The 13,701-nt window shown below is 40.2% G+C and overlaps 1 protein-coding gene across 2 annotated transcripts in view; it reads left to right on the top strand.

Moving 5' to 3' along the window:
* Positions 1–12,174, top strand: part of kif1b (kinesin family member 1B) — a 92,718-nt gene extending 80,544 nt beyond the window's left edge. For both annotated transcript variants that reach the window (XM_084068670.1, XM_084068669.1), the window contains 10 exons: positions 91–224; positions 381–442; positions 1,682–1,827; positions 2,515–2,778; positions 3,113–3,184; positions 3,845–3,966; positions 5,148–5,300; positions 6,144–6,336; positions 7,509–7,627; positions 8,209–12,174. In XM_084068670.1, the coding sequence (XP_083924796.1) occupies positions 91–224; positions 381–442; positions 1,682–1,827; positions 2,515–2,778; positions 3,113–3,184; positions 3,845–3,966; positions 5,148–5,300; positions 6,144–6,336; positions 7,509–7,627; positions 8,209–8,251 (1,308 nt within the window). In that variant the 3' untranslated portion in view covers positions 8,252–12,174. The remainder of the gene's footprint in view (positions 1–90; positions 225–380; positions 443–1,681; positions 1,828–2,514; positions 2,779–3,112; positions 3,185–3,844; positions 3,967–5,147; positions 5,301–6,143; positions 6,337–7,508; positions 7,628–8,208) is intronic.
* The last annotated feature ends 1,527 nt before the right edge of the window (positions 12,175–13,701 follow it).

Below are 13,701 nucleotides of genomic sequence, written 5' to 3'. Positions count from 1 at the left end.
ACAACAAAATCTAGAAGAAAATAAATAATAAATATCAAAAATAAAATGTGTGTGGTTAAATGATTAATGGCTTTTCTCTTCACTTCACAGCTTGACCACTGCATCCAGCCAGCCATTATTACCAAAGACATCTGCATGGTATTCTACTCCAGAGATGCAAAGATCTCCCCACCTCGTTCCCTGAGGAACCTGTTTGGGAGTGGATACTCCAAAACACCCGACTGGTAAGACAACAGAGAGCGACTTTGTACCCACGCCTTTGTCACTCAAAGACAATGATCATAATTCTTCCTCATTCACAAATAAGCAACACTATGCCACATGGATGTTTGCAAATGAGATCATATCCCTGAATCAAACCGTCTCATGCTCCTTCACAGCAACCGGGTGACCGGCATATACGAGCTGAGCTTGTGCAAGATGTCTGACACAGGAAGCCCAGGTGAGTGGTCTTCTCCGGTACAGTACTGAGAGAAATGTTAGGCATCTACTGTACATAGTTCTCTTGTTCCAAATCTTTTAGCCCAGTTGGTAAAAAAAAAAAAAAAAGAAAAAACACCACGTGGATGCACCTGGAATGTATCATCAGTGTTGTAGCCTGGGGTCATTGGGTGTTTCGGGTCTCGCAACGTACAACCTCGCCCAGGTGACCCAGCCAGTGTTGATCAAGCCCCGACTTACGTCCCAGTAGCTACCCACGGTCAGTCCTCATAGGGCAAGACAGGGCCCCTCAGTCCGCTTCTCCGGACCTACTCTGCCATTACCGGGGGAGGCTCTGGCACGTGGAGGGACTAGGCTCTGTGGATGGCCTCCTGTCCGGGCCTCTCCTTCGTCTCACCAGGTCCAGGACCTGAGCGTTGCACCAGACTCCCCCGCTCCAAACATTTCACTCCGGCGTGATGGTGTCTTAGGTCGTGGTGGTACTGCAGGCTCCACTTGCAGCTTGCCTGAAAGGCCGTCCTTAAAGGCCTCACCGTGGGTTTGTTGCGCTTCTTCCTCACGGAAAACACAGGCTGGGGTGCCAACCCATATTGCTCCCGGGTGCCGTCTACATTCCGCCTGTCAACCGTCTCTCCGGTGGTCACCAGACTGTTCCTGGTTGTCACTATTCCTATGAGCCACTATAAATAGAATAACTATAAATAAAAAACATCACATGGATGCACCTGGGTTTTATTTATTTGCACAGAAATATTTCCCACACAGGAACAAAAGTGAAATTGTGCAAGCAAGATGAAACAGCCCTAGTAGCTCAATAGAATTGTTGAAATGTTTCTCACGCCACATTGTGTGAATGGTTCTAACAGCACAGGGAACTGCTTCACAGCAAGAATTAGTTTTTCTTCCATTCATGGAACGGAGCAGGAATTGTGGGTTGAGAGAAGGTCAGTTGAAAAAAAGTGAAACAAAAACATATGATTGACGCTTCACTGCGTCAGTGGAGTGCTGAAAAAATATGAATACTTTTTTTTTTGTAGCGTGTTGCCCGTCATGCAGTGATAAGTGTTGGCCATCAGTTTGTAGCTTCATGTTGCTAGCTTCCACTGGAAATAACTTGTAGCCTGTTGCTTTGTCACAACTGGTGTGAACGCAGCATAAATCAGACAAAAGCAACAACAACAAAAAGTGGCAATGAAATAAACTACTGTTTGTTTGTTTGTTTGTTTGTTTGTTTGTCCAGGTATGCAGCGGAGGAGGAGGAAGATCCTGGACACGTCGGTGGCCTACGTGCGCGGAGAAGAGAACCTGGCAGGGTGGAGGCCCCGTGGAGACAGCCTCATCGTGGAACACCAGTGGGAGCTGGAGAAGATGGAGCAACTACATGAGGTGGGCATTTGTAAAGTTTTATCTCTGTCATTAATATTATGGCCTCTAGTTTTAGGGTAGTACACTGGCACACTCAGCTGATAACTTCTGATCTCAGAATTAACGAATTAGGTCAGTTTATTATAGCCAAATATCATAAAGCATGTCAACAAAAACAATAATAAGTAACAAAAGCTTGTTCACAAAAATGCAAGGCACAAAACCCAAATAAACCGTGTATGAAACATTATAAACCATGAGACAGGAAATGTGGAAAGAGTAGGGGAATGAATTAGGCATATGGTCCGGCCAGACGGAAATTGAACCCATGGTACTTCATAAGTATTGTGAGCCTAAATTGTTGCTGTGGATGTGGCATTCCTGATTTGGGTGTGTCACCAAAATTCTGCTGACAATTTGTTTTGAAAATCATGTCATATTATCTAACCTGGGAAAAAAACTCTTCCCCTTTATTGACTGGCTCAAGCATACAGACAGATTTGGTTAAATAAAATGCAATAAATGCCAGTGTTCTTGTGGTGGGTTGACACTTTTCTTGAGGCACACCTTGTTGTCCATTAACCGCCAGTAGTACCGAGGCTCAAACTGATCCCACATCACTTGAATCACTGCTACCAAACCATCCAGCCAGGATCACCTTTACAGAGCCATCCAATCATCTCATCATTCTTCTCTCCGTTTGTCCAGGTGGAGAAAACCCGCCACCTGCTCCTGCTGAGGGAGAAGTTAGGAGAGGCGGCCCCCACAGGGACAGCGGCCCCCACCACCAAGTCCCTGAGCGAGTGCCTGTCACCCAGCATGAGCTCTGGCACTCTGTCCACATCCACCTCCATCTCCTCACAGATCTCCAGCACCACCTTTGAGAGCGCCATCACACCCAGCGAGAGCAGTGGCTACGACTCGGCCGACATTGAAAGCCTGGTGGATGGAGAGAAGGAGCTGGCCACTAAGGTGAGGGAGATGAACCACTTAAACCCTCTATTCTCAGTGAAATGGACCTGAGTGTACTTGGACATTTTTTTCCCCGTCTACACAAAATCTCTTTGTCAGAAATAGACGATCTGTGGGTTTTAGAAATATTTAACTAATGAAAAGTATTAACATGAGCTTATGACTAAATATTAACTACAGAAGAAAGGGAGTCTACTGCCACGCTTCAGCCAAACAAGTTAAACAAGCCTGACAATGATATAATGCTGTGGTTTACATTGCCTCATACAAACCACAACAGCTTTCACCTCTGTCCTCATATGACTGACTTGACTTCTCCTTTGTTCTTTTGCAGTGCCTGCGCCTCCTGACTCACACTTTCAACAGCGAATACAACCAGGTTGTCAACAGCATCAGTGACTGCAAGGTGAGACCACTGTAGCACAATGAATACAACTTTGTATCAGAGATGATGGTTTTCTTTCATTTCTATAATGCAGTGGTATAATGCTGTGAAACAAGTCCAGGTGTACCTTGGGATTCTGTGACAACCACACATTTTTATTGCAATATATACAACTCAACTACACAAAAATCTGTATTTTGTGCTCACTCATTTCCTAATTCAGAATCAAATTCTCTACCTTAAAATCTATTTTAACCACTTTGGGGAAGACCGATCAGGTTGAAGGACATCATTGATTGCTGGCTGTTTTCTTGTTTTCATTCTACTGTTGGGCAGTGCACCTTGAGACTCTTTTTAATACGGAGTGTTGCGGGATTCCGTTTTCTTATGTTATTATAGGTGAAACTTTGAAATATATTATTATTATTATTTTCTAAAAATAAAAAATTGTGAAAAAAAATACCTGATCTGCAGACTCACAACTTGTCAGGATGCAATGTGTTGTGAGCTTGAAGATCTGCTATTTTTGCTATGAATACAGGTATGCCTTGAGATTTTGACTTTTGCCCATTAGTGAGCCTTGAGCACAAAAGGTTTGAAAAGCGCTGCTACTGTATAACATATCCTTTGGAAAGAGAAACCAGAGTGTTCAATGACAATCTCTTGCTCTCTCCTGGCCAGCTGTCTGACATCTCACCAATGGGTCGTGACCCCTCTGTGACCAGCTTCAGCAGTGCCACGCTCACCCCTTCCTCCACCTGCCCATCTCTCTCTGACTCCCGCTGTGGATCTGTAGACCAGAAGTAAGACCGTCCTGGAATTATTCAATAAGACGATTATCTTTTCTGGAATGTGTTCGATAAACCCTAAATTATAATAATTTACGATACGATACGATACGATAATACTTTATTGTCAGTTCACACTGAAATTTGTCTTGCGACCCAGCAGCCATGTATACAACAATAAACAGTTCACACATTTGACATGACACAAGAAAAACAAAACACAATACAAAATACATACATAAAGACATACAAAGACAAGAGCAATGTCCACCTCTCAGCCTACCCTTGGCCTATAAATCCTGATTAAGCCTCAGTGTCGTCTGATGGACAAAGGACCTCTTCAGTTTGACCTTATTGTATGTAGGAACACCGTATCTCCTTCCTGAAGGCAGCAACCTATATTCTCCATACAAAGCATGGCTAGTGTTTGAAGTGATATTCCTTGCCAACCTTATCATACTATCATTATACGTAGTTGTATAATGATAGTATGATAAGGTTGGCAAAGAATTTACGACAACACCAGTTATGTACAAAAAGAGGTTCTAACAGGAACAGAACAGCACACACCACAGAACCCCAAAAATATGTAAAAACTAAGAAAAAGTTAAATATGAATTTGTTATGTCATTTACAGGAACCTACATTGACCCTAGTCTATGTGATCGGGGGTAGAGGAGCTTGTAACACAGTTAAATCATTTAGAGGAAGCCAATAATATAAAAACAATAACCTACAGAGAACAGAGGCGATCAGAGAATTAATCATTCCACTAAGACCTTCATAAATTCATTTTTATTTAAAGGAAATTTAATTTATTTAATTGAATTGGAGTCTTTATTGTCTGAATTTCAGGATGCAGTGATGCAATATGCAATAGATATACGGTAAAACAACCGAACAATCTTGGTACAAAAACTGCAAATGATTCATGATAAGTCGTCAATAGCAACAAATAATTAGTATAACCATTGAACATAAAAAAAACATGCTGTATATGCAAGGCTACCCATCATTTATCACACTAGTATTTTACACCACCAAGACTCAGGCTGCATAATCTATCTCCCATATAAAATCTTACATGTGAGGCCCCGTTCACTTTCAAAGTCACACATGGTACATTTTCATACCTCAAGGCTTTTATCAGCAACATGACATTGACATTATGCTGACATTGGGTGTTTGTTGTTAAGGACCCCAGAGAATAGCTCACGTGCCTCCAGCCCCTCATGTTCGGATTATGAGAACTTCCCGATGGTGCCAACCCTGGAAACCTCCTACCTGGCCCGGGCTGGCAAGAATGAGTTCCTCAACTTGGTTCCCGACATTGAGGAGATGAGGCCAGGGTTTGTACTGCCATATTTTTCCCCTATCATTTATATCCTTTTAAAGCTACACTCTTGGACTTATTTTAATGAATAAAACGGACGACTTCCGACTTCACCCATTTTCAACCTATCTTCATATAATTGGTCCTCACTAATGCTCATTATAAGGTTATATCATTTTTGTCTACTCGGTCTGTCTCTAAGGAGGGCTGTGGACAGTTCAGAAACCCGCCTACCAGTGACATCATCGATGGGGAATCCAAGCTAATATAAACTGCAGGCTTTCTAATCCTGGGAAATTAGCATGCTATGATGGAAGCCATTGTTCTCATGTTAATAAAAATCTAAATAAAAAATGTGAAATCTTGTTTGAAAAAGAAAAAACCTGCCTAATGATGATGTCACTGGTAGGCAGGGTTCTGAAGGCTTTGGGAAAAAAAGACAGGGTAGGAAAATAAATTGTACCACTACCATCTTATCATGAGCATTAGTGAGGACCAATTATATGATAAGACCATATATATGATAAGATAGGTTGGTCCTCACTACAGTATGGTTGAATATTTTAATGCATTATAAATAGCACATCTGCAGTGGTGGACGTTGTCAAAGTTATTTGAAGCAGACAACGAACTGGATTGGAAACTAGATGCGTCTCCATCTTTATTGTAGTTCTGACGTTGTTAAAATCACCTCCATCGGGAGAGGGAGACAACAGACATACAACTTATGGATTGTAGCTTTAACTAGAAATGTCTTTACTGTGTCTCAGAACAGTGTACAAACCAGGTAGTGGGGGGGTTTTAATAGCTTTTTATTGGCTAAACAAACGTCTTCGTCCTTTCACTGTTCGTTCATCAGCTCAGTGGTGTCCAAGAAAGGTGTCCTGAGCTTCATGGAGCCACGCTCCAACTCGTGGGTGAAGCACTTTGTGGTCGTGCGTCGGCCCTACGCCTTCATCTACAACAACGACAAGGATCCGGTGGAGAGGGGAGTACTGAACCTCTCCACAGCACAGGTGGAATACAGTGAAGACCAGCAGGCCATGCTCAAGGTAGGTCCACTTTGAAGTAATGAGCAAAATAGCTGCCATGTGAATATGGTTGACCCATTAACCCATTGAGACCTGAAGCCGATTCTACACGTCTCCTAAATCCCAGGTTTCTGAAATAGGTGTCTGAAAAACCTATGTTTCTGTATCAGTGGTGCTCAATCTTTTTCATGTCAAGGACCCCAAAAATGATATGTATTTGGCCGCGGACCCCCATCAAAATATTTTGTTCCAGGGACCCCCAGAAGCAAAGATTTGAGTTAAAAATGTTCCCTTTAAAAATATATATATTCAAAGATTTGCACACATTTTCACGATTTTTCAAAAATAGCAGATCTGCTATTTTTGAATAGCCCAAAGTGTAAAATAATGCTTTTTAGCTCAAATCTAAAAATGACACAGTTCCAGGTCTTAATGGGTTAAAACAGGGAACCACTGTGTAACCACTTTAACCATTATTTTATACTTTGGCTATTCAGAAATAGCACTATGAGCTTGTAGATCTGCTATTTTTGAAAAATCGTGAACATTTTAAACATTTTTTACTCAAATCTTTGCTTCTAGGGGGTCCCTGGAACAACATATTTTGAGATGGGGGTCTGCGGCCAAATACATATAATTTTGGGGGTACTTGACATAGTTTGAGCCCCACTGATATTATAGCAACATATGTTTTCTTTTTAGGGTTTAGAAGACATTTGTAGAATCCCCAAAAGCAAAGATTTAAGTTACAAATGTTCGCTTTAAAATGTATATATATTCAAAGATTTGCACAAAAATAGCAGATCTACAAGCTTATAGTGTGGCACTCTATCTGCTACCCCGGTCTTAATGGGTTAATAAACTGATATCTGATATCTTAAGTATGTAGTTCTATATACTTGTTTAGACAAACATAAAATTACACGCAAGCATTTTCATTAACATACAGACATGACGCATTTACAGTATATGTAACATTACAATGCATCTATGATTGATTCCTCTGGAATTACCCACTGTGTCCTAAATACATGCACAAGTAAAACTATTTTTCTTCATTATGAAAGATACGCTCAAAATTGTCTACGCTGCATCTTCTGTTCCTTAAATAGAGTGTTTTTTTGGTTCACCTTTTCACGCTGTGGAATATTCTAGGACACTGGCAATGTAACAAATGTCTGTATTCTCTGTAGACTCCCAACACATTTGCTGTGTGCACAAAGCACAGAGGAATCCTCCTTCAGGCCAACAATGAGAAGGACATGAACGACTGGCTGTATGCCTTCAACCCACTGCTAGCGGGAACGATAAGGTACTCACACGCACGCACGCACGCACGCACGCACGCACGCACGCACGCACGCACGCACGCACACACACACACACACACACACACACACACACACACACACACACACACACGTGTATGTATAATATTTTATATATATATTATATAATTTTAAATACGTATTTGTGTATATACAGTATAATATATAATATAATGACCATACTGTCTACCCATGCACGATAATAGGGGAAGTTACACATTTAGGTGAAATGTTGTCTTTATAATCTAATACACAGGGGCAGTATGAAATAAAATATACTATGGAACGGCAACCTAGATATCTCGCACTCACTGCCTGTATTTATCAGAAGATTAAAAGAGGTGTTAATAAGTAACCAGATGGGGAAAAGTCTTGCCTAATTGTATAGTTTGTATATTTTTAATTAGTTGTCTTTTTGATTGACAAAAAAAAACGAATTTTATCTAGTTGATGTTAGTACTGTATTTATATATACAGGCATGATACTAACGCCCAATTACTGCTTGATGCTACTTCATCATCATTCTGTAATTTATTTAAACGGCATAATGTGTTGCACCCACAGATCCAAGTTGGCACGGAGGCGCACTGGTCTGGTGAAGAACTGATTGGGGTCGACCTGCACACAGGAAGCCATGGCTCCCATTCTTCTGACTAGCCTTTGAACAAGTGTTAACACTTATTAACCATTGTGAATCTTGACGGTTTTCTCTTGTACGTAGATTCTGTGGCTTAAGTCTCCTCTCAAGCAACTAAAAGTATCAGTTTATGAGGAAATCCCACCTCCCCTTCCCCTCAGCCAATCCACACCCCCTCTTCTATTTCTCCCTCTCCCACAGGCCTTTTGTGTTTTTCAATTTGATGACGATGTTTTGGTCTTTTTCTTTTTTTGGTTCGGCTTTGTTGTCATTCCCTCAACCCCCTAACTAGTAGCATGTTGTAATAGTCTACTTGTGTGTGCACGATTCTTCAGAAACAGGTTCTGGCCACTCTATTTTTCAGTTGACTAATTGTCTGTAAAGATTGTCTTTATCAGTGTTACTTGTCTGTGAAGAGGAGTTTTATTTTGTATTATTTTGTATTTTTGCCCGCATGACAACTGCAGCAGTCCTCAGGAGAAGACCAGATTTGCTTATAAGAAAAAACAACAAAAACGACATACAATTATGGCAGTGAAAACTATGGGGTGGGGGAAGGTCATGTTACTAAAAGTGAAATATTGGTGTACACTCTGCTACAGAAAGCAAGGCTGGTTCAAGAACTATTGCTGCTAGTGATTCCTTAGGTTTTCATGCTTATAAGACTTTGCATTGGCCGCTGCCTTTTCCCAAATGTAGAACGTAGCTCCCCTATACCACCGCCTACACAGTCTTTAGAGGCAATTCCTGAATACAGAAAATCAGTCAAGGTCCTTACTCAGCAAGGCATAACTGCGACATTGGGTTTCCACTGTTCCCCTTTCCCATATGATTTTCATATTCTACTGTTGTACCCCTGTATATACACCAGTCCAACCACAGTTGTGCCCTCAGTTAGCGAGTGATCATCCCAAAGCAATCAGGCATGTGATAGATGTGTCGGTATTAGAAATACACACCAACTCAAGAAACAAGGGTAAATCAAAATGACTCGTATCTCAGCAATGAGAAAATGAATTAGGATAGTTCCATGAATAACAGATATGTCTCTGTTCTTTTGAAATGTTCATTTCAAAATGCTGTAACAGAGAACAAGTCAAAACAGGAAAATACTAAGTCATGGGCAGGGTTTGGGGGGAGAGGAGTAGTTGGCACTGTACCTACAGTAAGTACAGCACTCTGAGGAGAATATCATGTGTACATAGCTTGGATCAGTGTGGTAGTTGCCTCTCATACATAGACATTCCCCTCTTAGCACTTTTCTTACACCATGTTGAGGTTTATTGTTCAGAGAACCTCAACATTTGCTAAAATGTTACTTTTTTTCATCGCCTGTTACAGAAGACAAAACATAATGAAATATGATAATGGGAACCAAGGTATAGTGAAAGAGGAATGTTCTAGCCCTGACCACTGCTAGTGATTAGGTGAAAGGTTCTAGCACATTACACCTTGAGGATGTAAAAATGTACGATATAGCTTGTTCTGACGGGTCCATTTCTGTCATGGCAGTGCAATTCAGCAGGGAGGCTCGATGCACCATGGTTTTCCATTTAGTTTCTTTCTTTTGCATTCTTGAATCTAAACCTCTTAACCCAGCTTGCTCTTACTGGGTTGATGTTGTGATTTTTGTTTTTGATTCTTTTGTTTAAATTAACATTATTTTGTATTTTACGTGTTCATTCTACAGTGGAGTGTATGAAATGTAAAAGAGGGCATTTATTTCTTTAGTTTTATTTGGCTTTATTGGTGTTTAATATTATTTTGCACATTAATACTTAACTATAGCAAGGCACATTAGTACTTAACTATAGCAAGAATATATTCAGTCCAAGACGAAATCTTAGCACCATGTGAATATGAGACCTGTCCTTTATACAGGAATACTGTTATCTCTGCAAGGTAGCCTCAAGCTATTTATGGTGGGTTGAGTATTTATGTGTCTGCTAAGGTTTAACAGAGGGACGTAATATGAAAGGGATGAAATATGCTCAAAGCTTTGTTTTTTTCTTCTAACAATATTTGTTTATGAAAATATTTGCTCTGTACACGACAAGGTCATTTGTGGCCGCCAGATCCTTATATTACAAAGTTATGAAATGGCAGTGGATGACTCTGTCTTTCTAGGATTAGTTCCACCCTCTTCTATGAATGGTACAGATGGGCATGGACAGACACTGGTCAGCCAACCAGTTGTATGCCCAATCTTAAAAAGGGATAGCTTTGTTTACATTGAGTCCCTGTAGATCTGGGACACATTCAGGAATTGCTTATAAAGTGACAAGGATTGGCAATGTATTTATTGTTTGCAGATGTGAAGTCACGCAACACGTTGTCAGAGAACAAATGGAACTGGCTGAAAGGATCTGCCCACAGGTCAGCCAGCCTGTTGGTCAGAGAACATAATCCTTTGATGTTGGGTTACTAATTTCTGAGGCGTGTTGCTTCATCACAATCTGCAGACAGAACATTTTGACCTATTGAGAATAATTGATTGATTCAGTACTTTGCTGAATGATGGTCATTCAGCAAAGTAATTAGCCATGGATAATGGATCGTGATTTTTGAAACCGACTGTAGAGCCAATTCTATGCACTGAACAGAACGCAAATTTTACCTCGCATTAACTTCAGTATATTGAACAATGACATGTATGAGCTGATAATAACCACTTTAACCCTGGGCGTATCATTCTAAAATCGTCCACCCCCCCCAAAAAATGGTTTTAACATTTTTCTCAAATAGCAGATCTACAAGCTCACAGATTGTTTGCGATGCAACACATGAGCTTGTAGATTGGCAATTTAAAAACATTTTTGAATAGGGCTGAAGTGGTTAACATATTGAAATGAATACTCCATGTATGAGCTAACAATATATTGATATGAAGAGTTGTCAGAGCAAAGATTTTCACTTTGGCTACTAATCTAGAAGTACATTGTTTTGGGTTATTTGTATTTATTGTTTGCAATGTATATATTAGTTTGCAGCTCTTTGCACATAATAAAAGGTATAACTAACAGATCAAATTAAGTCTGCGATTTAGTTGATTTACTCAGAATTAACCAAATGGTGTGGTTGCCTGTGTCAGACTGAGCTTGGAGGAAGTTGAATGTATTATCAGGATGTTGCTGTTTTTTTCCCCCACCCCATCATTCTAAAAGGTTACTAAAATGTAACCCAGCACACCCTGTGCTGGGGACATGGGTTACATTGCTTCCTTTTTATAAGTGTTTTAAATTGAAATTCGCTTTTGATTTTACTCATAGAAATTCTCAGTGTTTGTACAAATGTAACCAAGTTACATCTGCACTCAGAGTTAAATGAACACTCCGAATTTTCATGTAAGCGTATTTCAGCTAGCTAACCATCTAAATTATATAACAAATTGTGTGTGTTTTATTTTCTTTGGGTTGTTTTCATTTGATCTAATATCAGGGAGTTTAATACAAAGTAGCTAGTACTTATCCAAAATGATAGCATACCATTGTTTCTGCTGGTGTCTTTGTTCACCTCAACACTTCTCCCATGCTGCCTTTCAAACAAAACTAGCCATGATACTTTGCATTTCCCCCTCTGATGATTAATATTTATTAACTGCATTACCTTTGGGTTTGTTCATCACAAAAATGGCAAACCAAGACATTAACACTGTACATTATTTGTCAGATTGGTTTCATTTTCATACTTAATTTTGTAAATATCTGTGTTGTATGGGGCTTGAATTAAAATGTAAATATGTTTCCTGTATTTGTAATAATTATAATCCATTTGCTGTATAGCATAGACGTGTCATGCAGATATCCTAATTCTGTGTATGGTAATATTGCACCATTGAACTGTTTAGTGAATGAGGTAACAATAAAAGTACAACCCGTGCATTAGCAGAATAAGTGATTCTGTCTGTCTACTACTTCATTTGCAACTTAACACTCATCTCAACTCATGTCTTGTGTAACGAGGATTCACATGTGCACTTACGAGACTGTGTGATAATTATATAACTCTTTATTCTTGAAACACATTATTTGGCGCATCCTCGCCACAGTAGGTGACATTCAGCAGTAGCCTACTTTCCTTTTGATCTCAAGACTTAACCTGTTCATTACTGATCCATAAGGGCATGATGCAACTCCCAAAGGTAAGTTTATTTTATAAGCAAACATTGTACTTTTATTTGTGGGATGCAATGATGATGACGGATCATATTTTAAGAAGTTGAAGGCGCTACCTACAGTAGAAGGATGTCAATGGTAAAACTAGAAAAAGGTGCTCCACTGGGCACATATTTCCACCAGGTTAGGTTGCTTAGCCAAGACTGTGAGTCGTGGGTTACAGCTGTCGCTACACAAGGAAGCTGTATGGCGAAATAGCATTTACTGGATATGACACACATACAGTGTTACATTTCGCATTAGTGCTTTTGGAGGTGTACTGTATAGTGGCCCCTCAACATATGATTCTAATTTGGGATTGATTGGATGTTACGTTTAGCATCAGAATCTTTATTGTCACATTACACATTTACAGGTGTAAAAAGGATTTTTTGGAAAGCCAGTGACAGGCAAACAGTAAATTGTCACATAACATAAGGTGAAAGTGAAGTCATTTTTGTCTCTGTAATGTTTAGAGGCCCCTCAATGTGTGATTCAAAAAGTGTGTTTTGAAGAAATGGCAGAAAATCTAGTTAGGTGGAAATGGGTGTGAGACCTATGTGGGAAGTTACATAGCCATTATCATGATCCAAGGAATCCCTAGAAAGGGGATTTTGATAGTACAACCTACGGTTCAAACATTATAAGCCAAAACGGCCTATAACTAATAAGAGGCAGATTTGAAAAGATGTAGGTGGAGTAGGCCTATTCCTTGGCCCACTGGCTGTGTAGCCTGGCATGGCATGACACTGAATTTGTCTGGTTTCCAGGCTGCTGGCTGCACACACACACGTACACACACGCACGCACGCACGCACGCACGCACACACACACACACACACACACACACACACACACACACACACACACACACACACACACACACACACACACACACACACACACACACACACACACACTGTGTGTATGTACTGTGCTGTACCACAAATTGCCTCTCAGAGGACATTACAGTTTTCTAAGTGTAAGTCCATGTCTTCCGGCCCAGCGGACATAATTATTCATTGAGTGGAAATGATCTCTGTGAGAGAATGACAGATCTGATCAAAGGGTTTCACTCCTCCAAGAGTTACTCACTGCTATAGTAAATCGCATAAAAATGAGTTGCTAAAAAAAATAAGAATACAAATAATCCATGTGTTTCAGGCTCACATATTGCAGCAGAATATGAAAAGGTTGTAATTTACAGCTTAACTATGGTACCAATTATGGCCACTTTGGCCATCATGAATACATCACTGAGATGAG

This window comes from Gymnoscopelus microlampas, assembly GCF_963454915.1.
Source record: "Gymnoscopelus microlampas genome assembly, chromosome: 10".
NCBI classification, from domain to species: domain Eukaryota; kingdom Metazoa; phylum Chordata; class Actinopteri; order Myctophiformes; family Myctophidae; genus Gymnoscopelus; species Gymnoscopelus microlampas.
The sequence above is the reverse complement of the archived record's forward strand: the minus strand, read 5'-3'. Positions and strand labels throughout refer to the sequence as shown.